This window comes from Rhinolophus hipposideros (genome assembly GCF_964194185.1).
Source record: "Rhinolophus hipposideros genome assembly, chromosome: 1".
NCBI classification, from domain to species: Eukaryota; Metazoa; Chordata; class Mammalia; order Chiroptera; family Rhinolophidae; genus Rhinolophus; species Rhinolophus hipposideros.
In genome coordinates this window covers 20,195,655-20,220,836 of record NC_138047.1, presented here as the reverse complement: position 1 = coordinate 20,220,836, position 25,182 = coordinate 20,195,655, and the positions used below count along the sequence as shown (strand labels likewise).

At 40.8% G+C, this 25,182-nt stretch overlaps 1 protein-coding gene across 1 annotated transcript in view; it reads right to left on the bottom strand.

Moving 5' to 3' along the window:
• Positions 1-21,666, bottom strand: part of LOC308499013 (uncharacterized protein) — a gene marked incomplete at its 5' end in the record, with an annotated part of 45,572 nt that extends 23,906 nt beyond the window's left edge. The window contains 3 exons of the mRNA XM_081051811.1: positions 3,256-3,393; positions 4,550-4,620; positions 21,426-21,666. Of these exons, the coding sequence (XP_080907937.1) occupies positions 3,256-3,393; positions 4,550-4,620; positions 21,426-21,666 (450 nt within the window). The remainder of the gene's footprint in view (positions 1-3,255; positions 3,394-4,549; positions 4,621-21,425) is intronic.
• Positions 21,667-25,182: the final 3,516 nt, after the last annotated feature.

Sequence of the window (25,182 nt, the reverse complement as noted above, 5' to 3'; positions counted from 1 at the left end):
CTGTATCTTAGAAGAAAAGCGAACTCATTCCAATGGTCTTCAGGGCCCCAGGTAATGTGGCCTGGACCTCCTTTCCTGCTACACATGATTCCTGCCTCCCCTCACTCGTCTGAAAATGGAGACCCAATGCCAAATTAATAAATCAGAGACCACTACAATTCTCTTTGAAATGGACAGACTTATGTCCAAATGATAGTAAATGGGCCTTGCGATGAGAAATATGAATTTGTAAAAATATTCAAGGACAATTATACATAGCAGTGGGATGATTAAATCAAGTAGAGTTTTGATAAAATTCCTCACATCTGTCCTAAATTATGATTTAATGAAAAATTAACTGCCTTCAAAGAGGTCACAGGTCATAAGAATACATTATTTGGTACTGAAATAGTTCCAATTTATATCAAATTGACATGAATAAAAACAAAATTATACCAAGTAAAATATTGAAGAAACTACTGAGGGAAAGGGACAGCATCTACACTTCAGTTCATGTGGGAAATCTAGAATTAACTCTCTTGGTAATCCACTTAATAGGACCCTTATCTCTAAAAACTGTTTGCATAGGAGCATTTCCATCTATCTGCTTCATATTGGTATTACAATGTGGTAACAGAAAGATGAAAATTATTATTGTAGCAGTATAAGACTAAATCATTCATATCAATGTGTATCTATTAACAATTTATACCTTAAAATTTCATAGTCAACACAATGCCTTTACTCAAAGTAAAGCACCTCACAGGTCTAAGTTTTATTTGCTGGATACAATGTGTGCTTTTAAGCTGTTAGAGCAAATACATTTGTAATCTATATATTTTTAATATTCAGCTAGATTCAACATTTAGCCATCATCAAATATTTGAACATTGAATTTTCTTTCTGGAAATTTGAAAACTATCTTTCTAGATACTTACTTCTCTTTCTGATTTATCATTTTCATACTGGCACATTCTTCCTTTCAATTGATTCAATTTGTTGACTAACTCATTATGGCTCTCTTTCATCATACAATCTTGTTTTTCACATTCCACTTGAAGCACTTTTCTGAGCTCCTGAAGCTGCTCTTCAATATTCATTCCTGAGTTTTCATTATTGTCACTTTTGTGGAACACATCATCCAGTTGCCATCGAAGAAGCATATTTCCACTTTGTAGGTCAGAACCTTTCTCTTTTAGGGATTCCAGCTTTCCAATATACGGGTTCATTTTTCCTTGTTCCCTTTGATACATGTGTTCAGTTTCCTCCTCTTGACACTGAGTTTGGTTTAGGTCTTTCAGTACAGGTTCAAAAACCAATGTCCTTTCTCTGACAGCATATCTTGTGTGAGGGAGCTCAGTGTCTAAGCTGTTGGATTTACTTCCAGCTTTAAAAAGTTGCTGAGAATGAATCTCACTGTTTTCTTTTAGGTTACACATAGCAAACCCAATTTTGTCCTTGAAATGCAAGCATTCATCTCTTAATTCCTGGAAAGCATTTTGCGGGTATCTTATTAATTGCTTACTAAGCTCATAATGATGGAGAGAAGCAGTAACCAGTATACAAAGGTCGGATTCCACTTCTGTTTTTAATCTTTCTTTGCTTTGTCTTTCATTCTCCAGTTGAGAGTTCAGCATTGTATTCTCAGATGTTGAGACAGTAAGCTGTCTGCTATATTCAAATACTGTTTTTTTAGTGTTTCGTTATTTAGCTTTATCGTCTTTTGAAGACGGTCATTCTTTTCTTTTACATTTGCAGTGTCCTCAAAGTATTTTTTTTCCATTTCCTGCTTCTGAGTTTTCAGTGTGTCTATTTGCAGTTTTAGTATGGCGATTTCATCCTGCAACATGTGATTTTCACGCAACAGGTCTTTCTCTTTTTCGTAACTCTCAGAAACCTAAGTAAAACAAAGGAGACTTGTAGCTAGCACTCAATGAAATGACATATCATGATATCCTCTGAAATTAAAGAAGAACCTAAATGTTTATATAATGAAAAGGTTGCAGTAAGTGGATATCCCATTGGAAAAATACAACGTTGAATCCAAACCTCCAACTTTATACGAGCATAAATTCCCCAAAGTTAAAAAAATTTAATATAAGATGCTGAATCCATGAAAGTGAAAAAGAGAATTTTAAAATCATAAGAGAATTTTAAGAGTCTCAGAACTGGAAAGGCAGCAAACCCAGAAAGCATGAAATAAAAGATTAAGAAGTCTGACTACACTTTAAAATAGAGGTTCCCGTCTGAATAGACAACCATGCCACAGTAATAGGATTCACTCTGCATACATTTGGACTGATTACATTTCCTAGAATTTTATTCCCAAGAATACTCAAAAGATATTCTACATTTCTAATATTTTCAGTCACTTATGAGATTAAATCTACTAATCACTGATAAACCTAGGCATTGTGCTAAGCACTTCTTTATACATCAATGACCTCATTTCGTCATCACAATCTCAAACAGAATGATTAAAAACATGAGTAAGTTCAGGATTTTCCCCAGGACTTTGGACTCTACAACAGTTCTTCAAAAGAAGCCTTAAATTTCAAAAAACTCAGGGTAAATAACTAAAAATTATAGAGCTCTTCTTAGAAAATAGTGAAATTATTTGCTGCTGCAATCAGTGTTGTTTCCTTTCATAACGTTGAAAGGAGAAATAAATGTGAAATAGGGGAAAATACACTGACTTCTTTGAATAAAATACTCACCAATAAATTATCACTAAGTATGCAGCATGGCATACAATTTTCTTCAAAAGTTCCAGCACTGAAATAGGACTCTACTTGGAGCTAATTGTTACTTTTCTCAAAAGTAGGAGAATGAGATCTAAAAGACGGTCTTTGTACTGGCTATACTTCTACTCCTTACAATCAGTGGAAGTGAAAACTAACCTCTACTAATACAGCAAGGGGATGAAATCACTGCCTCAAACTGAAACTTCTGTTATTAGTAGCAATAGCAATAGTTTTGAGATTTTAGAAAGTTCATCAATCCCTCTAAAAAGTATTGAAAGCCTCCCCTTTAGATGAGACATTGTGAACGTCATTACTTGACTGTTGGACATAAAATATTTTAATCAAGAATATCATTTATTGCAATGGACCGAAAATGTCACTCCCCCTAAAATACACACACACACACACACACACACACACACACACACACACTTTTAAAATCCTCTACAATTCCCATATGTACAACATTGGTTTTCAAAATATGTACATGCACAAATACACACACATATTTGAAAATGACTAAACAAAATACCTCAGAATTCATTTTCTTGAGATTTATTTTTGTCTCTTTTTGCTGTTGAAGGCAATTGGTCAGAATTGCATCTTCTAATATTCTGTTGTCCTGTTCTCGTGAAAGTGGCCTTTGAGTGTCGTTTTTCTCTTGAAAAATCTAGAAAATCACTAGTGAACAAACAAACAAAATTTAAAATATAATAAAATGTAACTGTTCAAAATCTTAATCTATGTTTACTTACTCCTAAATTATTGGACTATAACTAGAAAGTGAAAAATAAGTTGCCTTAGTATAAATTAGAAGAAAAACATCAACCCGCAAAACTAATTTTGTCACTGTTTGAACTAAACAATCGGTTATATGTTAAATCCACCCAAAAAATGAAATAGTAGATGATTTTTAATGTCACAGAGGCCTCCTCATTTACAATAGTTCACCTCAGCATGTCTTAAATAGTGAGCCCCTACAGTGAACTTAGGAATATTTTTTTAAAGATTAATAACTGGAGAATAGGCCAAATTTAATTAGGAGCCCACATCATTAACATCAATCAGTAAGAGAAGCAAATACCTAAATATTAATTCAAATTATACACTATGATTGTGTTATACATTGACATAGTTATCTGTTGCATCCAATTCTAACTTATTCAACACCCACTAATAAGAGCAGATAAAAAATTAAATCATATTTACTGATTTCCTACACCGAAATGAAAGAAATTAGAAAGTTATTGTTTGTGCCCTAACAACCAAAGGTCCCATCCTGGAAGGAGTGATTCTCTTAAAAGTCAGTTGAGTTGATTACATGACCCCATTCTCTCCCTGAATGTAGACTCAGAATTCCATTACACAGATGTCACAAGGAAGACTCGTCTCTAACCTTGGCCTTAGTGACCAGCCATATGGAACTACATATTTTGAACCACTAAGAATCATGACACCTTTCTCGTGAGCCCGAATCAATGGCCATGATTTTTACATGGTTCATAATTTCAACTGTCTCATCATGTGATTCAATATTTGATGTTTCTTTATTATGTAAAGGAATTATTAAAATGAAAGGAGCAAACAATATTCAGGACTTTATTGTTTTTTTTGCCTCAGTCCAAGGATAAAGTTGCTATGAATATCTATAGAGTCTAACAATATTTTAAGTTTTGTAACTAGTTCAAATGTTATAAATATCATTCAATTATGACCATTTGACTCTAAAAGGCTAGCTTGAAAGGTAATTTCAATTGGACTCTATTATATTATTAAAGCACAGAAAACCACATTATACTAGAAATTTAAACTTAAGTTTTACATACGTGTGTATAGTTCTTTTCGTTTCCATCAAGCCTCGCTTGCCTTTCCTCTGATGTCATTCCCAGGTGTTGTCCTGCTGACAAATCTACATATTAGTTAAAACGAACTACTTAGAACAGTTAGATAAAAGCTATAATATTTATATTTATAGGTACAGAAAATAACATCTTATCAATTGAGAGTTCAAATTAAGTGTAATCTTTTCCTGAATATTTACTTTACTTAAGAAATACTTCTAATTAGCTAACACTTCAACAAACCATTTGGGAAATACGAGATGTCACAAAGTGAAAGGCATATAAACATGTCAAAAATTCACCCACAAATTCATTCATTGAACATCGATGGAAAAACAATAAGAAACAAAACGCAATTTAGAAATACAGGACAAACATATCGAATTGCACTATATACTCTGTTCTCTACCTCGTAATAGTACTTTTTGCACAACACCCTAAGATTCAACTGCAACGTCATTCATTGTTTCCAGAATGACTGTTACTTCTGATGCATTTATCAGTGTACACCCTTCCTTATATATGAAATGTTTTCCTCTACTATTCTGAAAATTTCTTTTCACCTTTGAGGATTCAGCACTGGGGTTTAAGGAAGAAGAGAGAGAAGAGGAGACAGACTGCAGACACAGCCGAGAAGGAAGTGCTATGGATTCCACTCTCAATGATTCCCATCACTGCTGGGAAAGTCAATTCTAAAATATATAAAGCCGACATATAACCCATCAAGGAGTTCTTTGCTCATCACGCAGAACAGCTGGGAGACTCGTGGAAGAAATACTTGAAGGTGCGTGCTAATTGCGAGCAGGGGAAGAGGCAGGACAGTGAATTGGAAACGCGCCCCGCCCCCACGGCGGAGCCGCGGCTAGGCGGCACCCGCAGCTCCAGGGACTCGCGGGACCCAGGGCGGAATGGAGAACACAAGAGCCAGGAGAACAGCCAGGAGAAGGGACTCGTGGAAGGTTTGCTTAGGGGTGCGCTAATTGGGTGAGGGAGGGAGGAGAGAGGAGGGCGAGAGGAAATGTGCCGTGCACCCCACCCCCACGGTAGAGTCAGACCCTGAAGCGCTGACAGCAGCAGCAGCGGGGGAGCCCAGGGCGGAACAGAGAACACAAAAGCCAGGAGGTGGGCTCTTTCCCTGCATCCCACAGCTGATCTCGCCAGCCGGGGCAGGCAGCTGGTGGGCCCTAGGGCAGACAAAGAACACAGACTCCACACCTGGGCCCCTCCCCCCGCTCCTCCAATCCTACCCCCACCCTTCCAAAGACTTAAACTGACCCCTGAACTGAGGAGTAGTGTCAGATTACAGAGGAGCCTCAGGCTCAGGCTCTGGGAAGATTGGCAGCCAGCTCTGACCCATGGAAGAGGCTGGGAGGAGTGGATTTTCCCTGGACGAGGAGAGAGGAAACTCCTCCACCCACAGCCACCACCTTTTCTGGTCTGTGGGAGGAGTGTGACTATCTATAGAGACTACCGACAAAAAATTCCTTCGAATTCTCAATAATTTTTAATAGCGTAAAAGCATCCCAAGGCACAAAATCTTCAGAATTACTGTTTTCAAAGATTGTGTCTACCAAATATTCATTACGATTAATTACTTTTCCCATTTTTAATAATGGAAGACAGCAATAAGCGCAAGTACACACACACCCAGTGTCTGCTCAGTGGAACATCTGGTTGGCTTAAGATCATCAGTGTTACAACACTAAGAGGAAGTAAAGTCAAAACACAATTAACATGGTAGCAACTGAGTCTTACTCTGGGTAAAGGTCAAAATTCAAAGAACCATTTTAAAAGCCTGGAAATATCTTCCAGTGTGATAATTAATCTCTGAGAACCCCTATTAAGTATAGGGGTTCCAAACTGGGACATTTAGGATATCGAATCAAGAGGAGAAACATCTTAATTAAAGTCACGTTTTTAAAATCTCATTTTCTTATTCCTGTCGATGTCTTTTTTTTCAAATATTGATACCAACAATGACATCACATTGTTTACGTGAAATCCTTCAATTAAATTTGTAACAAAAGAAAGGAATTCTGAATAGAAGATGGTGAGCCTGTCAAATGTCCTTGTGTACTCCTTCCCAAAATTAAACTGGTATTACAAAGTGTACCTGATCTGGGGGTTTGCACATCGTCCATTCCTACAGCTTTGTTAGGAACAGGATCTTTCACTTCAATTCTTGGCTGAAGGGGTTAGGAAACAAGACGATTTGTAACTAATGGACACAATGCAATCTCTAGTTAACAATTCAGGATAACAAGATTAAAGTTATAACCTCCAAGAAAAGGACTTTTGAAATATAGGTATTTAAGCAAATATTAGGTTGGAGCAAATGTAATTGCAGCTTTGCAATTTTTTTTAACCTTTTAAACAGCAATTACTTTTGCACTGACCTAATATTTTCATACGTGTACTTGATATAACTGTTAAACATTTCTAATGACAGATTTGTTTTTTAGTGTTAAAACAAAATACTTGCTTGACATGGCAAGAAACGTTGGTGTGTATCCTGTTGAGTCTAAACAGAATATTTTAGAACCTACTTGATCTAAGTCAACAAGAGCTTAGAAAAACCGAACTCTTATTTGACAAAAATTTTGATAGAAGAAATGATTGAACAAAGTGGCAAAGTAATAAGAAAAACTCTTCATTAACTTATGTTTCAATAAATAATAGGAAAAATGTTATATATAGTTATGCAACTTTTCAAAAAAGTATAATAATTTCTAATCAGGGAAAAATAAGAACGTTTATTTATTATAATCATCTAAAATGTACCAGACAATTACTATGCACATTTCATTTCTTTCCCACACAAAACAACAAATATAAAAATGGTTTGATGATGGTTACCCCACTTTCTGCTTGGTGGCCATTCCAAGACATTAGAATAAAATGATGGACAGCTGCGATCCATTGTTGTCTCTGCCCAACGGGTTTTGCTCCTAGATCTTCACACGACTGGCTCCTTCTCATGCTTCACTTGGCAGTTTTTGTCACACTCAGAAAGATCTTTCCTGACCACCGAAATTCCACTCCCACTCCTATTCCAACGACAATCATGCCCCCCCCCATGACAATATTCTCTAACCCAGCATTTTCCATGCTCTTTAAATGAAGCACTTATAGTGACTTATAATGGACTGTTGTTCATTTGTTTTTCTGCTCCTACAACTACAGCTGAACTCCTCAACTTCTCCAGTCAGTGTCTAACTGCCCAGCACACAGCTGGTATCCAACTACAAATTTACTCAAGGTGAAAACATTGAGCGTGATCACACCAACAAAGCCTCAAGTACCGAAACACTACACATCTACAGGGTACCGCCAATCACAGTCTCCTGAAACTTAACATCCCCCAGATTAGGAATCCACATGCCCCTTCTAACTTTTCCATTCTGTTCTTCACACTACTGCCATTTGATTGTCCTTCAGGTTTACAAAAAGTGTCCCCGATATTTAGTAAGTCATTGTAACCCACTGTGATCATTGTGTTTTACATTCTATAGCACTCTTTACAGTTTTAAAGGTATTTTCACATTTGTTACCACATTTGTGCATTCCACATACCTGAAAGGTGGTTGTTAGTACCATTATGACGAATGAGGTCACTGACATCCAACAGGTTAAAAAGAAGTTTCCCCAAGACCCCATAGCTAGTAAGTGACCCATCCCAGATTCTAGTCTGTTCTTATCGTCAAACACAGTGTCTATACCAGTAGGTAGCAGGTGCCTATATCAGAAGATCACACCTTTCTTATATCTTTCCACAGCTGTCACCTCACGTTAGCTCATCATTACATTGTACTTCTATTACTACAAATATGGTTGCCATCAAGTTAGTCAATGCATGCTATTTTAACTGAACAAGACAGTTGTTACGTATTAAAGCAGTGCTCAGCCGAACTGTTGCTAGTATAATCCAACGTATTATTAGTATTCACCATGCTCTTCCTTCCCTGGAAAAGTTCCTTGTGGATCTATTTGACAATACAAATATAATAATACTTTGATGTCCCAGACATTATCTTTTCAAGTTCCAAGTTACAAACAAACCCTACAATCCAAATTCTTTCTTTCTGAATCTCATTAGGACATTTACACATCCACAAAAACCACAAAATCATGCATTTGGGAGTACTTCGAGCTGGAATAATTCTTTAACTTTTAGGTAAACTTAACTTCAGAACCCAAACTGATTCCTTATGACTTGGAAGCCTTAGTGTTTTATACTATACTACACTGACTGCCTTAAGTGAACCTTGCAAGTTAGCAGAATTGTACTACGCTGTCTCATTATATTACACATAGCCAGTTTATTAATTATAGGCTAAACCGTAAAAATTGGTTTGTATGGGGAAATGTAGAGGTGAGAAAGTAAAGTCAAAGCATACATTTTTCGTTTTAACATCACAGAATGGTAATATTTAAAATAATAATGATAATAATAATCATATTGAAAGACAGTACCTCGGAGTGCCAAGGTGATTCTACATCTTCTTCTTTTCCTACTCCTAATGATGACTTTTTAACTATAAAATGTAGTCACAGATACATTAATGTGAACATATATTATGCGTTTTGAATACACATTCAGTCATGAATATTTCCATAAAAGTAATAGCAGAAAAGAATTTCAGGGGGTTGAAGCATTTGCAAGAAGAAGCAGTTGTTAGTAGTGGGGATTCTTTTGATAAAACATAGAAAAAAATGCTTAAAAGAAATGAATATCACATTTGGATCTACACATGGTAGATTTATGTTTATGGCAGCACTTAAGCTAGAAAGAATTCATAGATAGTCACTAAATTACCACTTATATTATTCTAGTGTGCTCCATCAACACAAGTCAAATTATCATTGTTTGGTGTTGTGGAGCACTTTCAATAATATCCACACGATTTTGTCTTTTTCCAATTGCCGGCTTGGTTGCTTCTTTCTATGAAAGGAAGGAAGGAAGGAAGGAAGGAAGGAAGGAAGGAAGGAAGGAAGGAAGGAAGGAAGGAAGGAAGGAAGGAAGGAAGGAAGGAAGGAAGGAAGGAAGGAAGGAAGGAAGGAAGGAAGGAAGGAAGGAAGGAAGGAAGGAAGGAAGGAAGGAAGGAAGGAAGGAAGGAAGGAAGGAAGGAAGGAAGGAAGGAAGGAAGGAAGGAAGGAAGGAAGGAAGGAAGGAAGGAAGGAAGGAAGGAAGGAAGGAAGGAAGGAAGGAAGGAAGGAAGGAAGGAAGGAAGGAAGGAAGGAAGGAAGGAAGGAAGGAAGGAAGGAAGGAAGGAAGGAAGGAAGGAAGGAAGGAAGGAAGGAAGGAAGGAAGGAAGGAAGGAAGGAAGGAAGGAAGGAAGGAAGGAAGGAAGGAAGGAAGGAAGGAAGGAAGGAAGGAAGGAAGGAAGGAAGGAAGGAAGGAAGGAAGGAAGGAAGGAAGGAAGGAAGGAAGGAAGGAAGGAAGGAAGGAAGGAAGGAAGGAAGGAAGGAAGGAAGGAAGGAAGGAAGGAAGGAAGGAAGGAAGGAAGGAAGGAAGGAAGGAAGGAAGGAAGGAAGGAAGGAAGGAAGGAAGGAAGGAAGGAAGGAAGGAAGGAAGGAAGGAAGGAAGGAAGGAAGGAAGGAAGGAAGGAAGGAAGGAAGGAAGGAAGGAAGGAAGGAAGGAAGGAAGGAAGGAAGGAAGGAAGGAAGGAAGGAAGGAAGGAAGGAAGGAAGGAAGGAAGGAAGGAAGGAAGGAAGGAAGGAAGGAAGGAAGGAAGGAAAAACCCAACTTCAGAAAACATCATATTCATGTACTCGTTCACTCACTCACTCAGGCCATCCGTCAATAAGACAAGAAAACTTTACTGTAGCCATCAAATCATAGGCATAGACCCAGGGGAAGCTGGAAATATAAATGAAACATTTTTTCCTATATTCTAGTAGGAGTAGAGATATAATACATGGAAAAATAAGAATGGAAAAGTACCACTCTCCACGTCTACACCTGAAGTGAATAAAGTATAGTAAGGGCACAAAAGAGACAAAAATCAGTGGTACCAGGGAAGCTCAGCAGATGCCGCAAAGATAGGGCTGCATCTTGAAAGATATACGAGGTGCTGAGGGAAGGCATGAAGGGGATTCCAGAAGGGCAGCGGGAGCAAAAGCCTGAGGTGTGAAACAACATATTGCAAGTGAGGGCCGCAAAGGAATGGGGTAAGCCTGGAACACTAAGAATGGGATGGAGAGACAACTGCAGTTTTAGAACCAAATCAAAGAAGGCGCGTGTCATGCTAGCAGATGAATTCTACCCTCACATAATCGGGAGTCACTCAGTAAGCAGAGGTGTTGCATCATCACAATTCTATTTTACAACAGTCACTCAGGCTGCAATTTATGATATTGAGGACTTCCGTTTCTTTCTAGTATTCTACGCATCATCCTGTCTTGCGTCCCAGCATAGCCTCTCCTAGGTGCCTCCAAACCCACGAAGGCAGCTACCAAAAATAGGTCACTCTGTGGCTTCTACTAGGTGGCTCTGGGTTGGGCACAAGCAGCACCTGACCTGGGCCTGCCCCACAACGCCTCCCAAGAGGCCCCAAATCCAACACACCTGGTAATCAGCTTCACCAACACCAGAACACCACCCAAATAACTCCACAAATGACACGCCCAAGCCATGGACTGATCAGACACCAAAGCCCTGCTACAGTCGATCCCACTCTGTGACGTCCACCCACATACCTCAGCTCATTTACTGTAGTCACAGCCAGTCATCCTGAGGGTCAATTCCACACCCAGATGTGCCAACAGCAGTAAGGCTCAAGTACAGCAGGAGGGCACACACCTCCCACACGAGCTTCTGGAGCACCCGGCTCAGGTGACCGGGGAGACTGTACCACTGGGCCCCACATGACACCTTTTATATGAGCCAACGCTGCCAAGATGAGGAGAATTAGCACTTTTACATAATACATAGAAACAAACATAGAGAGGCAGTGAAAAAAGAAGAGAGAAAGAAACATTTCTCTAATGAAAAACCAGGAAAAAACTCTAGAAAAAGAAGTAAACCAAATGGAGACAAGCAATCTACCAGATACAGAGTTCAAAATACTAGTTATAAGGATGCTCGATGAAATTAGGGGAAGAATAGATAAACGCAGTCCGATTTCAACAAAGAGACAGCAAACATAGAAAGGACCTAGAAATCATAAAAAACGTCAATAATGCAGAATACAATATCTGAAATCAATAATTTATAGATGGAAACAGCACCACATTTGGTGAAGCAGAGGTTCAAATAGTGATTTGGTAGACAAGGCAGCAGAAAACACCCAATCAGAACAGAAAAAAGAAATTTATATAAATAAAAATTAAAGACAGCATACTTTAAGGGACCTCTGGGACAATATCAAGTATAACAACATTCGTAAGACTATCAAAAGGAGAAGAGAGAGAGAGAGCAAGGAACTGAAAACCTATTGGAATACACAATGATGGAAACCTTTCCTAACCTGGAGAAGGAAATAGACACATAAGTGCACGAAACACAAAGACTTCCAAACAAAATGAACCCAAACAGGCCCACACGAAAACATATCATAATTAAAATGACAAAGGGTAAGGACACAGAGGATATTAAAACCATCAAGAGAAAAGTGGTTAATCATGTACAACGGAGCTCTCATAAGACTATCAGGCGATCTCTCAACAGAAAATTTGCAGGCTGGAAGGGACTGGCAAATATTGAAAGTGATGAAAAGCAATAATCTACGACCAAGATTACTGTATCCAGCTAGGCTTTCATTTAGAATCAATGGAGAGGTGAAGACTTTCCAGAGAAAAAGACGATGGAGTTCAGCACCAACAAACCAGTATTACAAGAAATGTGAAACTAGGAGGAGGAGGAGGAAGGAGAAAAGCAGAAAGAGGAGGAAAAGGAGGGGAATGAGGACGAAGAGGAGGAGAAGAAATATGAATAATAAAGTGGCAATAATTACATACCTAATAATTACATACCAATTACATACCTATTAAATGTAAATAGGTGAAATGCTCCAGTCAAGACATAAGGTGACGGAATGGATAGGACTACAAGACCCATATATATGACATCAAACTAAAAAATTTTTGCACAGCAATGGAAACCATCAACAAAATGAAAACACGACCAGACGAATGGGAGAAGATATTTGCCAATCATATATCGGATAAAGGGGTTGATACCCAAAATATAAAAGGAACTCATAAAACTTAACACCAAAAGACAAATAATGCAATTAAAAAATCAGAAGAGTACCTGAATAGACTTTTCTCCAAAGAGATCATACACACAGCAAAGAGACATACGAAAACATGCTCAGTGCCACTAATCATCAGAGCAATACAAATTAAAAACACAATGAGCTATCACCTCACAACTGTCAGATTCGCCATCATCAATGAATCAACAAACAACTGTTGGTGAGGTAGTGAAGGGAACCCCCATGCACTGTTGGTGAGACTGCAAATCCAGCCAGCCGCAATGGAAAACAATATGGAAGTTCCTCAAAAATTTGAAAATAGAACTACCACGTGGCACAGCAATCTCACTGCTGGGTTTTTCCCCACAGAAATCCAAACCACTGATTAGAAAACATGTATGCATCTGTATGGTCCTTGTCACATTATTTACAATAGTCCAGATAAAGAAGCAACCGAACTATCCATCGTCTTGAATAAAGAAGAAATGAAACATATATACAACAACATACTACTTGGCTGTAACAAAGAATAAAATCTTACAATCTGTGACAACGTGGGTCGACCTAGAGGGTATTATTCTAAGTGAAATAAGTCAGACAGAGAAAGACAAACATTACATTATTTCACTTATTTGTGATATCTAAAAAAAAAATAAATGGATGTAGAAAAGAGAAACAAACTCATAGGTGCAGAGAACTAAGTGATGGTTGCCCAGTTCGAGGATTGTTGGGGGAATGCTTGAAAAGGTAAAAGGATTAAGAAGTACAAATTGGCAGTTGTAAAATAGTCATGAACATGTCAATTACAGTACAAGGAATATAGTAAATAAGATTGTATAACTAAGTATGCTGTCAGGAATACCAGACTAATCGGGGTACCAGTTTATACATTATATAAATGCCTAATCACTATGCTGTACACCTGAGGCTAACATAATATTCAATGTCAACTCTAACATAAATGAAAAAATTTACATTAAAAAAACAACAAAAAAATTTCTGAAATTTGGTATTTTATTATATAGTTTTTAAGAATGTCTGCTTTTAAAATTGGTTATTATTTTATGCAAAACATGTACTCCTCAAATAGATGAAGACATTTAAATATAGTCATAATGCAATGATTTAGAACATAGTGGAATCCCTTTATAATATGGGGTTTGATTCCCAAGAAACGATTCCCAAGGTTAAGCAGAAATCACATCTGACACTGTGAATGTTTAGTGAGATGATCGCTACATTTTTTTCAACAACAAAAAAATGTCTTAATTCGATAATGCTGTCCTGTAATCCTCTCTTACTTTTTGTTTTTTGTTTTTTTGTTGTTGAGTTGCATGAGTTCCTTGTATATTTTGGATATTAGCCCCTTATCGGAGGCACTGTTTGCAAAAATATTTTCCCATTCAGTTGGTTGCCTCTTCATTTTGTCAATGGTTTCTTTTGCTGTGCATAAGGTCTTAAGTTTCAGATACTCCCATTCATTTATTTTAGCTTTTACTTCCCCTGCCTTTGGAGTCAAATTCATAAAATGCTCTTTGAACCCAAGGTCCATAAGTTTAGTGCCTATGTTTTCTTCCATGCAGTTTATTGTTTCAGGTCTTATGCTTAAGTCTTTGATCCATTTTGAATTAATTTTGGTACATGGTGACAGAGAGCAGTCCAGTTTCATTCTTTTGCACATGGCTATCCAATTCTCCCAGCACCATTTACTGAAGAGCCTACCTTTTCTCCATTGTATGTTTTTAGCTTCTTTGTCAAAATTATCTGTCCATATTTATGTGGTTTTATTTCTGGATTCTCAATTCTATTCCATTGGTCTGCCAATACCATGCTGTTTTGATTACTGTTGCCCTGTAGTACAAGCTAAAGTCAGGGAGTGTGATACCTCCAGTATTGTTCTTTTTTCTTAAGATTGCTTTGGCTATTCGGGGCCCTTTGTGGTTCCAAAGAAATCTGATGACTTTTTTGTTCTATTTCTTTAAAAAGTGCCATTGGGATTTTGATGGGGATTGCATTAAATCTGTATATTGCTTTGGGTAATATGGCCATTTTTACTATGTTGATTCTTCCAATCCATGAGCACGGAATGTCTTTACATTTCTTTGTCTTCAATTTCTTTCAAAAATGTCTTATAGTTTTCAGCATGTAGGTCTTTCATATCCTTGGTTAAGTTTATTCTTAGGTATTTTATTCTTTTTGCTGCAATTACAAAAGAAATTGTTTCTTGCATTTCTTTTTCTGAGATTTCATTGTTAGTATATAGGAATGCAATGGACTTTTGTACGTTGATTTTGTAGCCAGCAACTTTACTGTATTCGTTGATTGTTTCTAACAGCTTTTTGGTGGAGTCGTTAGGGTTTTCTATATATAGCATCATGTCATCTGCAAAAAGTGACAATTTCACTTCATTCCTAATTTGGATGCCTTTTATTTCTTTCTCTTGCCTGATTGCTCTGGCAAGGACTTCCAACACTATGTTGAAAAGCAGGTGATAGGAGACAGCCCTGTCGTGTTCCTGAACGTAGAGCAAAGGGCTTCAGTTTTTCACTATTAATTAGGAGATTAGCTGAGGGCTTGCCATAGATGGCCTTTATTATGTTAAGGTATTGTCCTTCTATATTTTATTAAGTGTTTTAATCATAAATGGATTTTGTATCTGGTCAAATGCTTTTTCTGCATCAATTGATATAATCATATGATTTTTGTCCTTTATTTGTTTATGTGATGTATCATATTGATGGATTTGCAGATGTTGACCATCTTTGTGCCCCTGGGATGAACCCCTCTTGGTCGTGATGAACAATCTTTTTAATGCATTGTTGCATTTGATTTGCTAGAATTTTGTTTAGGATTTTTGCGTCTATATTCATCAGAGATATTGGTCTGTAGTTTTCTTTTTTTGTGTTGTCCTTACCAGGTTTTGGTATCAGGGTAAAGTTGGCCACATAAAATGAGTTGGGGAGTACTGTCTCTTCTTCAATATTTTGGAACAGTTTGAGCAGGAACTAAAACTCAATTATATTTATTTACAGGTGACAGAGCTGAGTTCACTGAGGTTTTATAGCTCTTCCAAGGTCACTTAAGAAGAGGCACAACCAAGTATCAAGGATGATTCCAAACCCAGACCTATAGGACGATAAGGAGATGACTGAATATTTAGGCTTCAATATTTGATCATTTTGCAAAGCACACTAAAAAGACTAAGAAATCTTGCCTAGTTCTGAGACTGTTTTAAGCATACCAGTTAACCTGTAGAGGGGGCTAAGCCGACGTGAATAAGAGACAAGTGTATCCCAACTCCACTTCTGTAGGGCCTATCACCTGGGCAAACAGAGCTACATGCTACAGGCAAACATTGTCTTTTACACACTTCATGAAGAAGACGATAAGCCTTTTCATGAAACACTGCAGTCAGTGAAGACGAGAAGTACACTCTCTGATGTCTCACTGTATCATCACGACTGTCAGTGCTCTCCCAGTGCCCATATAAGAAAAGGCAACCAAACACACTAGTGCAGGGCGGTACTTCCTCCTGATCCAACAAGAGGCGGCACCTGGGCTCTCTGGGGATCCCCTGGAACCAAGAGGCCGGCGACCTGCCTTTGGTCTAAAGGTATTTGTAAGAAATCAGAGATGAAGCTACTACTGATGGGACAGCAGGCCCTCAACAGTGTCACCTGTGTGACTTCTCCCCAGGGCAGCTAGCACAAGGAAAGCATTCTCATGAGATTCTTTAATGAAGATGGCAATGTCGGGAAGTAAAAAGACACAGATAAAGCATAATATTCAATTGTGAGCCGTTGAAGGCACCAATGTGTCCCATATCCCAATTAGATTAGCAAAGAGGATACTGCTGATGTGTGCTGTCTGATAGTATCAGGGGATGAGAATGAGCTGCTTTTGTTTTCCACAATAAAATAATCTGGATTATTTTGCATAAAGTAATTTGGACAAAAATAATTTGAATAAAGCCAGATTCTGGCTTTCTGTAAAATTCAGTTTTGTACAGAATGATGTTGGTGCTAACATTTCATAAAAATGGGTTTTTACTTAGTGTCAGCATTTCCATCTATTTTGCAGAGGAATACTAAAATTCTGGGTGACAGACCTAAAGATAAAATCCTTGCAACGTGTATCATTTACTTGTGCACATTAAATTTCCTCAGGTATTCGGTGATTACACCACACTTCAAAAAAGTTAATGGAAACATTTAACAGATTTTTTGAAAAAGTACCTAAGCAGGTATCCACAAATGTGTTTTGTTCCATTTTATTATATGCACACATTTCTTCTTAATAGTTTTTCCAGGAGAGGGGAAAGAGAAGGAAAGGAGCGGAGAGGGGAAAGGGAGGAAAGAAAATCACCCAGATATTTTTCCTCTTTGACTATCCTTTATACTTCTACCACGTCTTCAGACACACCACAAAGAAGTTAAACAGGTTCCAGTTATTACATCGGTGCTTCTCACTTTTCCAGGTTGCCCAGATTTTACAAGGAAACCAGGAAAAAAAAGTAGGGTTATACTAAGGGAGACAGTAGAATAAACACTGGGCACCACTAACCAGATGTGACCTCCAGATGTCACCTGACCTCTTGTGATGGTTAGCAAATGTGATTTATCTAGCAAATGATCATTACAGTAGTTTCCAGCTCAAAAAGTGTTCTTAAGCTTCTAATAAGGTCACAGTCCAACCCATACCATTCAACACATGCACCCTAACACCCTCAGGGCCATGCTACCCTCTCACTAATAATATATATGCCTATCCTACTTATAGTAAAGCCTTTGTAATTCAGCACTGTTAGGAAAAATTATTTGGTAATGCAGATGTCACAGTAAATAAAAAGTTAGCCTGTATGCTGAATATAAGTATGTAAATACCAAAATTATAAGCATGTAAATTAGTACCAAAATTTTACTAAAAGCAATGTAACTGACTGTTGGTGACTCAAAGAGAACTTTATGATTTAGAATACTTCAAGGGGCCTCATTATGAATTATCACAGTACAGTGCATATGTGAAAGGTCTCTTGGTAGAATGCCAGTGAGAGGGAGCTGAGTACTCTGTTTTTAACAACACCTTGAGCTACTTTCAATGAAACAAACACCGAGATGTATTATACATCCTTGCACACATCTTCAAAGGTTATGGAAATTGGAACTAACCCATTTATCCCAAGGTTCTACCTGATAACAGATTTTTTTCATAAAAGTCCAACTAATGTGGATCTGAAATGCGTCATTTACAAGCAAAGGTGATATTTAACTGCAGAAGTCTGAATTAATTTAACACAGGATTTGTCAAGATTTCCCTGATGAGGAAGGAGAGCTGCCTAGAAGGTAAAAAGTTCAAAAGCAAAATCTCTGCAATTTTATTCCCAGATCCACTATTTGAATTCCTGATTATATATTTTTGTCATTCTTATTTCCAGAGGTCAAGTAGTTCTAGCAATAACTTGACTTTGTAAGCACGAGCTTAAATCTCATCCCTGAGTTGGGCTTTAAAATGATTCAGTCCAACTCCCTATTCTGGCTCTGGTGGTCCAAGATGGCAGATTAGAAATTTAACCCTGGTCTTAACGACAACAACAAAAATGTCTTGTCTGGCTTTTGTGGCACATGGTCATATAGACCAGGCATAAATGACTTCAATGACAGAAAATATGAGCAATGACCTTAGCAGGCAACTGCCCATTATATTACAGGATGGTTCTGATTGCCAGAAAGTCATTTTGTATTGAACATAATCTACCTTATCCTGACTCCCCCCCACTGGACATTGGACTATTGGGAATACGTAATACAGAATAAGTCTAGGACCATATCCGGGTGTGGTTGATTCTCCAAATTTGCTGATTAAGTATTCATAGGTTCAATGCCCATGTGGATGAAGAAATTTTAAACAGTGAAAACCTATTTGGTGATCGGAGACAATAGCTGGCTATTGGCAAAGTCTGGTTTGGGTTCACAAGGAAGCTGAGTAAGATTTCAAGACTGCACCAACTAAACCCATCCACATCCTGGGAAAAGAACTCAAAGTATGTATCCTTCTAGTGGGATAAAAACAACTCTCATCTTTCGTGCCAGAAATGGTATCCTGATTTTGTAATTTGCTAATATATGGAAAATGGAAATAGATTTCACCTCACCGCCCCAGGCAGAAACCTGGGAGTTGTGTTTGAGTCTTCCCATTTCTTCTTCCTCCAAGTCTAATGGGTCACTAATGGGTCACCAAAGGCTGTCACTTCCGCCCCCTCTCCATCCTCGCCAGCTTAGGTCAGGCCTTTCTTGTCTTGTCTGGACTGTAGATATTAACGTTGCACTCCACAGAGTACAGTATTTCTGCCTATTTGGTCCATAGCACCTAGGACATTACCTGACATATTTGGGGGTCCAACAAATACTTCCTGAATGAAATTTCATAGCCTCCTACACAGCCTGACTCTCAGATCTTTCCCTCTCAGCCCCACTACCTCCACGGTTTCTTTCCCAATATGAGCTCATCCGCCTGCTTAAAACCCTTCCCATACAAGACAGAGGTCCAGCTCCTTCCTGAGTGAGACAAATAGGGCCTTTCAGGATCTGGCTGTCACTTAACCACCAATATCATCTCCTGTCGCCATGCCACTCATACCCAGAGGACATTACAGAGGTCACAGTCCCTGCGCGCTTGCTTCTGTGCCCTTGTATCTGTGTTCTGCCCTGTGCTTGAAATGAATGGCCCCCTTTTGTCCTGACAAACAGCCACTGGACAGTTCAATGTCCAGCTCAAATAGATGTCCCGCTCTTTCCTCTGCGTACCCAATAGCGCGTTCCACCTGTGTTCCACCTCCCTGGCCCTTTTCTGCAAACTGTTCACCCCATGCCCGTCCATCTTCCTGTCAAACTTAGGCCAAGATCTCTGTTTCATTCTTCCCAGATACTGCCACACAGCAGGCCCTCAGTAAATGTATGTTGAAATGAAATGAAAATATAGTTTAACAAGGTATTTTAAAGTCTAACACTAGTAAAACACTTCCTGTTGTGTAGGTGACAAACCCACATGCTTCTATTATGAGTTTTTCTACAGTTCTACGGCATTCACTTCCAGATTCTTAAATTCAACTTTTAAAACTTACCTTGAAAATCAGTACTGTTTTTTATATTACTATTAGGTTGGTGCAAGAGTAATTGAGGTTTTTGCATTTGTTTTTAACCTTTTAAACAACAATTTCTTTTGCATCAACTTAATGCAAAGGTATCTGGACATCAATTCCTAACATATATTCTGTTATTCAATCTTCATGTACATCAAAGTGAAAACAATGAAAACTTAATATTTTTTCCCCTGAATGAAATAGATGTTATCTTCAAAAAAACAAAGTTTACTTTTTTCCTTTTCCTTTGTATTTACTGTTCCATAGATTCCAAAGTACATAACACATGGTTCAAGTATCTATAAAATTCACAAGAAGCAGGGCTCAGAGATCTACTTTAAGGGGGGGCTTCCACCGTAAGGTAATAAACACAGTGACCAATTCCTTTCAAGAATAAGTTTGTTTTGGTTTTTGGAGGGTTTATTTGGATTCCATAGCATAAGATGCAACTTGAAGTCAATTATAGCATTACTACTTTTATAATGCTGTTCACAATATCTAAAGAACTACTGAAACTGTCCCAGTAGAAAAATGGATCGTTCATCCCAATGACTCTAATCATTGTCTTCTCTCTCCAGGGTAGTCCATCCAGGGCGGTCCCTGGCCCTGGCCTCCTCTCAGGGTCGCCCAGCCGAGTACAGACTGGGCAGGGCCTGAGGGCTAGCCTGGCCCCCAGACAAAGAGCAAGGGGGGGTTTCCCGTTCACGGTGCCACTTGCTGAACCAGATCTCAGGCTTTCCATGTCCTACCACCACCTTACGGCCCTACAGCTTTGGTTTTCCTTAAATATCTCTGTGGCACACATTTCTGTACAACAGTTTTCCTGGTGGAGGAGGCAGAAGAACCTGGTTTCATTTCCTCTCCTCGATGTTTATTGCCTCCAGCTGACACATCTCCAACAGTAAAAGCAATTCCTCAGCCTCATCAGATATTCACATTCTCTCTGTCTGTCTAAATACATGTATATAAGTATGTATGTACACGTATCACACACATACACACACACGTTCTAGACACAACGGTTTATGAAGATTCCTTTCAGGTGGCTGTTCAGTATCCCACCACCTGAGAGAAGTCACTTGTTCTTTAGTGTTCCTGGGCCGATTCGTAAAGCGAGAGTAGTTTTCAGTTTTTTACGTCTTCCAAAGCTGTACCCTTAAGCACTTCCCTTATAATGAGGCACTAGCTGCACAGTGATTCCCAACGCGCGGGAGGGCATCACCTCACCCCACCTTCGCGACCTTCAGAGGAAGTCACCTGCCGCCGGCCAGGCCGGTGAAGGGGGGAAGGGCGCTTAGGGACGGGCCCTCGGGGCCCTTTGCCACCCAGGTCAGGATGCGCAGGGAGCTGGAAACCCTCCCACAGGCGGGGACCCCCCACCCCTCGCCACCACTCCCCTACTGGCTCAGGAGGGCAGGGAAGGGGAATGCGGGAACAGCTTCCAGGGTAGATAGAGAAGGGGCCACCGCCTCGCGCGACCCCTACCCGTCGCCGGCCCCGGATCACCCCGCGCCCGCGCTCCCACCTCTCCCCGGGTCACTGCTTCCTCGGCATCGTGCCCGCTGGGGGAGGCTCGTTACCCGGATGCTGACGCGGACAGAGGACCCGCGGGAAGGCGCGGGCGGGGACTCGGGGAGCCTCGGGCTGACTTGCGGCCTTGCGACACCGCCCAGCGACGCTCGGCGGACTGCGGTGCGGGCCTCCCCGCCTCCGCCGGGAATTTCCTGGGCCCCGCCCTCGAGGGCCCCGCCCCTCCGAGGGCCCATTCCTCCTAGGGCCCCGCCCTCGAGGGCCCCGCCCCTGGACAGGCCTCGCCCCTGGAAGGCCCCGCCCTCCGAGGGCCCCCGCCCCTCCGAGGGCCCATTCCTCCTAGAGCCCCGCCCCTGGACAGGCCCCGCCCCTCCGAGGGCCCATTCCTCCTAGGGCCCCGCCCACGAGAGCCCCGCCCCTGGACAGGCCCCGCCCCCGGACAGGCCCCGCCCCTCCGAGGGCCCTGCCTCCGAGGATCCTGCGGCTCCTCTTCCCTGTGCCGACCTGCGCAGGCTCAAGGCACCGACCGGGATAATGAGGGTTGCGCCAAGGTGTCACTGTGATAACCGTGACGAACGGCGATAATCAAAATAAGTTATTAATTAAACCATGTGTGCGGAGTCGGTCTTCCCCGCGAGGGTCCCTAGATAAAGCCATATCCACAGGGGGGTCGCTGCACCCCGTGGAAAGAGGAGGATGGTCCCAAGCATCCTTGGAACTAGGCGTCGATCTCTTACATTTGGATATAGGTAACTGAGCACACATGGCTTTCCACCTGATTTTACGCTTAAAATAGACCTTTAATTATAAACCAAAAGCCTGCAGGATGCTTTTCCGGCTTTTCTTACCAGGGAATAAAACACCTGGTTTTGTTCCTGGATGTTTCAGCTGCCCCAGGCAGGGGGATTACTGCATTGACCTGGATTGTACCTGGGAAGCAGGAATATTGCTATACTGGACCAGAGGAGGGAAGATGCTTCCGGATTTGTCAGAATTAAAAGGAAGGAAACAAGACGAGGAAGGAGGGAGAACCGCGCTAGTTTGCAGTCTAAGCACGTGAGCAGGAATGAGCACACCTGACGCAGAAGTCATCTGATCTCAGGGTCAAGGTCTAGGCCAAGGTGGTGCGTCCCAGCACCCGGCAGGCACCGGGACCCTCGAGCAAGACTGGACAACAGCAATTAGGGCGGGGTTGCAGGTGGTCTGGAAGAGTCTGGGAGCAGGTTTGTGCTGAAGACCAAGAAGCACGTCATACCTGGAAGCCTTGATTTTGGAATTAAGGAGCTGACGCTGCTGAAATCAGTGGGAATAAACAGAGTGTGGACACGCTGCTCACTGGTGAGATGGAAACGAGCCGCCTGCACGCGGGTGCGGGGGAATCCTAATACAAGTGGCAAGAGGCGTATGCTCCCGTTCCTGGCATCCCGGAAAGATTCCGCAGGATTCTGCTTCGCTATCTAGACCGCCTGCTCCGGGCTGGCTCCTCCTGCCTGGCCCTCACACCACCCTGAGGTTAACCCCCCCGGAGCAGAGCAGGGGCAGCTAGCGAGTTAGTAACTGCCCCCAGACTCAATTCCAGAGCGCCCCTCCTGGGCCTGGTAGGGGTGCCTGGGGTGAGTCACACTCCACTGGGCTTCCTTCTATTTTAAACCGTAGTTAGGTAAGATGAACTGAGTATCAGAGAAGCTGGGGAGGGGATATGGGGGTGGGAGTGGAGGAAGGTCATACGCAATGCTGCCCACGCTACAGAGTGGGAAGGTTGGGGATGAGCTTCTGGTACAGAAAGTGGTCGAGGGGGTTTTCTCTCCACCCACTTGCTCCCAGCAGGAAGGGGCTCTGAGGCACTGAGCTCGTCCACCACTTCTTACTAAGCAGCTATGTGACCTTGGACAAATTACCCGCTCGTGCCGTGCCTCATTCGCTCTCTGTAAAATGGGGGCTGTACTACAGATCCCCAATAACAAAAAGTTCCCAGAACCAAACCCTTTCTTAATTCACTTAAAGACAAAACCTGACCTAAATGATGTAAATAAAGCCTTTTACAGTCTTTTTTTTTTTTTTACTGGATGAGTCCATTTATATGAAATTGTATAATATGCAAAACTATAATGATAGAAAGCAGACCAATGGTTGCTTGGGGCCAAGGTGAGAGGATATGATTGAATACAAACAGGTATAAGGAACTTTTTAGGGTTTAGACCACTTGTGATTATTTGTTTCCCTGAAGGCACATTAACTAGTTTGTATGAGAACTGCTTCAGATCCTCTCCGGGAGTTATGTTATATAAATTACAGGCATGTATTACCTTGCTAACATCCAAACAGTTCTGAATTCTGAATCAGACCTTGCTGCAAAGGCTTGAAATCTACAGCACCTACTGTCTGATGTCCTGGTGAGGGTTAAAGGAAGAATGCTGGTAAAATGCTCAGAACAATGCCTGGTGCACAGTGTTAATTGTATTGTTAAATTGCTAGTGTTAGAGCCAGCTTTGCTTCTCAGCCTGAATAGCCCAGGGGGCACCTCCTTCCTCTTTCACACTTCCAGGAGTAGACGGACTCTAAGTGCCCCTAAGAAAACTGAAAACCGAAACTGTAACTTGCTTTTAGCTGTTCGCTGATGTGGTTTTGTGGTAGGTTATTTAGGAAGATATTCCTTTGTTTATGTAAATGACCGCTGTGCTCCTCCCCACCCCCTAGCTCCTTCTGTTTGAAGAAGGCAGCTGATCCCTGTGTCTCCTGCTTCAAGGGCATTTGCAGGATCCTTTTAGTCTTTTGAGAGAGCTCATTCTCACTAAACACTGTGTATATCCCAGGTGTCCTGGTGGGAACAGGGGACATAGGCTGGACGGGGTAGGGGGCTTTTACAGCAGTTGGAGAGAAGAATGCCTGCTCTAGAGTGGAAGGGGTGGGGATTGGTGGTCTCCTGCGCCCCTGCAGCATCAGGCAAGCTCTTGGTGTCACACCGCTGTGTGCTGCATCTATTAGACCTAGGGAACCTGGTCTCAGTTTTGGCAGATTCTGGAGTCCACACTTGTCACTGGAAATAATAGAGCAACCTGCCTTCTCCTTAGAAGAACCCATGTGTTGGATAATGAGGGTATCAGCAGCAAGGTTAATGGGCTGAAGAATAAGTGGTCCTGATTCCAATGGTACCGAAGGCCCTTCTAGATTTTTGCACGACCCTAGAGAAGGAGAGCCTCCACTCCAGGCCGCAGTGATGCCTGACAGTGGATCTCCCTACATTCCTACTGGCACGGGCTGAGTGGAGAGTAAAGATATGTAATATTTTTATGTACATCTGAGCTAGTAAACTAATATTCATACTTGGGACACCAGATCCAAAAGATCTACCTAGACCATGATTATATATATATGAAATGTCTGGAAAAGGGAAACAGAGAGACAGAAAGCAGACCTGGGCTTGCCTGGTGCTGGGAGTAGCTTTGTCTGCAAACAAGCTCGAGGGAATTTTGGGGGTGATGAAAATATTCTAAAACTGGATTGTAATGATTGCACAACTATTAGTGTAATTAAAATCACTGAGTTTACAGTTATAATGGATGCATTTTGTGGCATGTAAATTATACTTCATTCGAGTTGCAAAAACACCAAAAAGAACATTAGAGCCTGAAGTAAATAATCATATTGTCCCAGAAAGGACATGTCCCTTCTCCTGTCGGGCCAACACCTACTCAGTAGCTGAGCTGGTCTGGGCTTCCTTTGAGCTTTAGATTCAGTTCACCATTGACTCC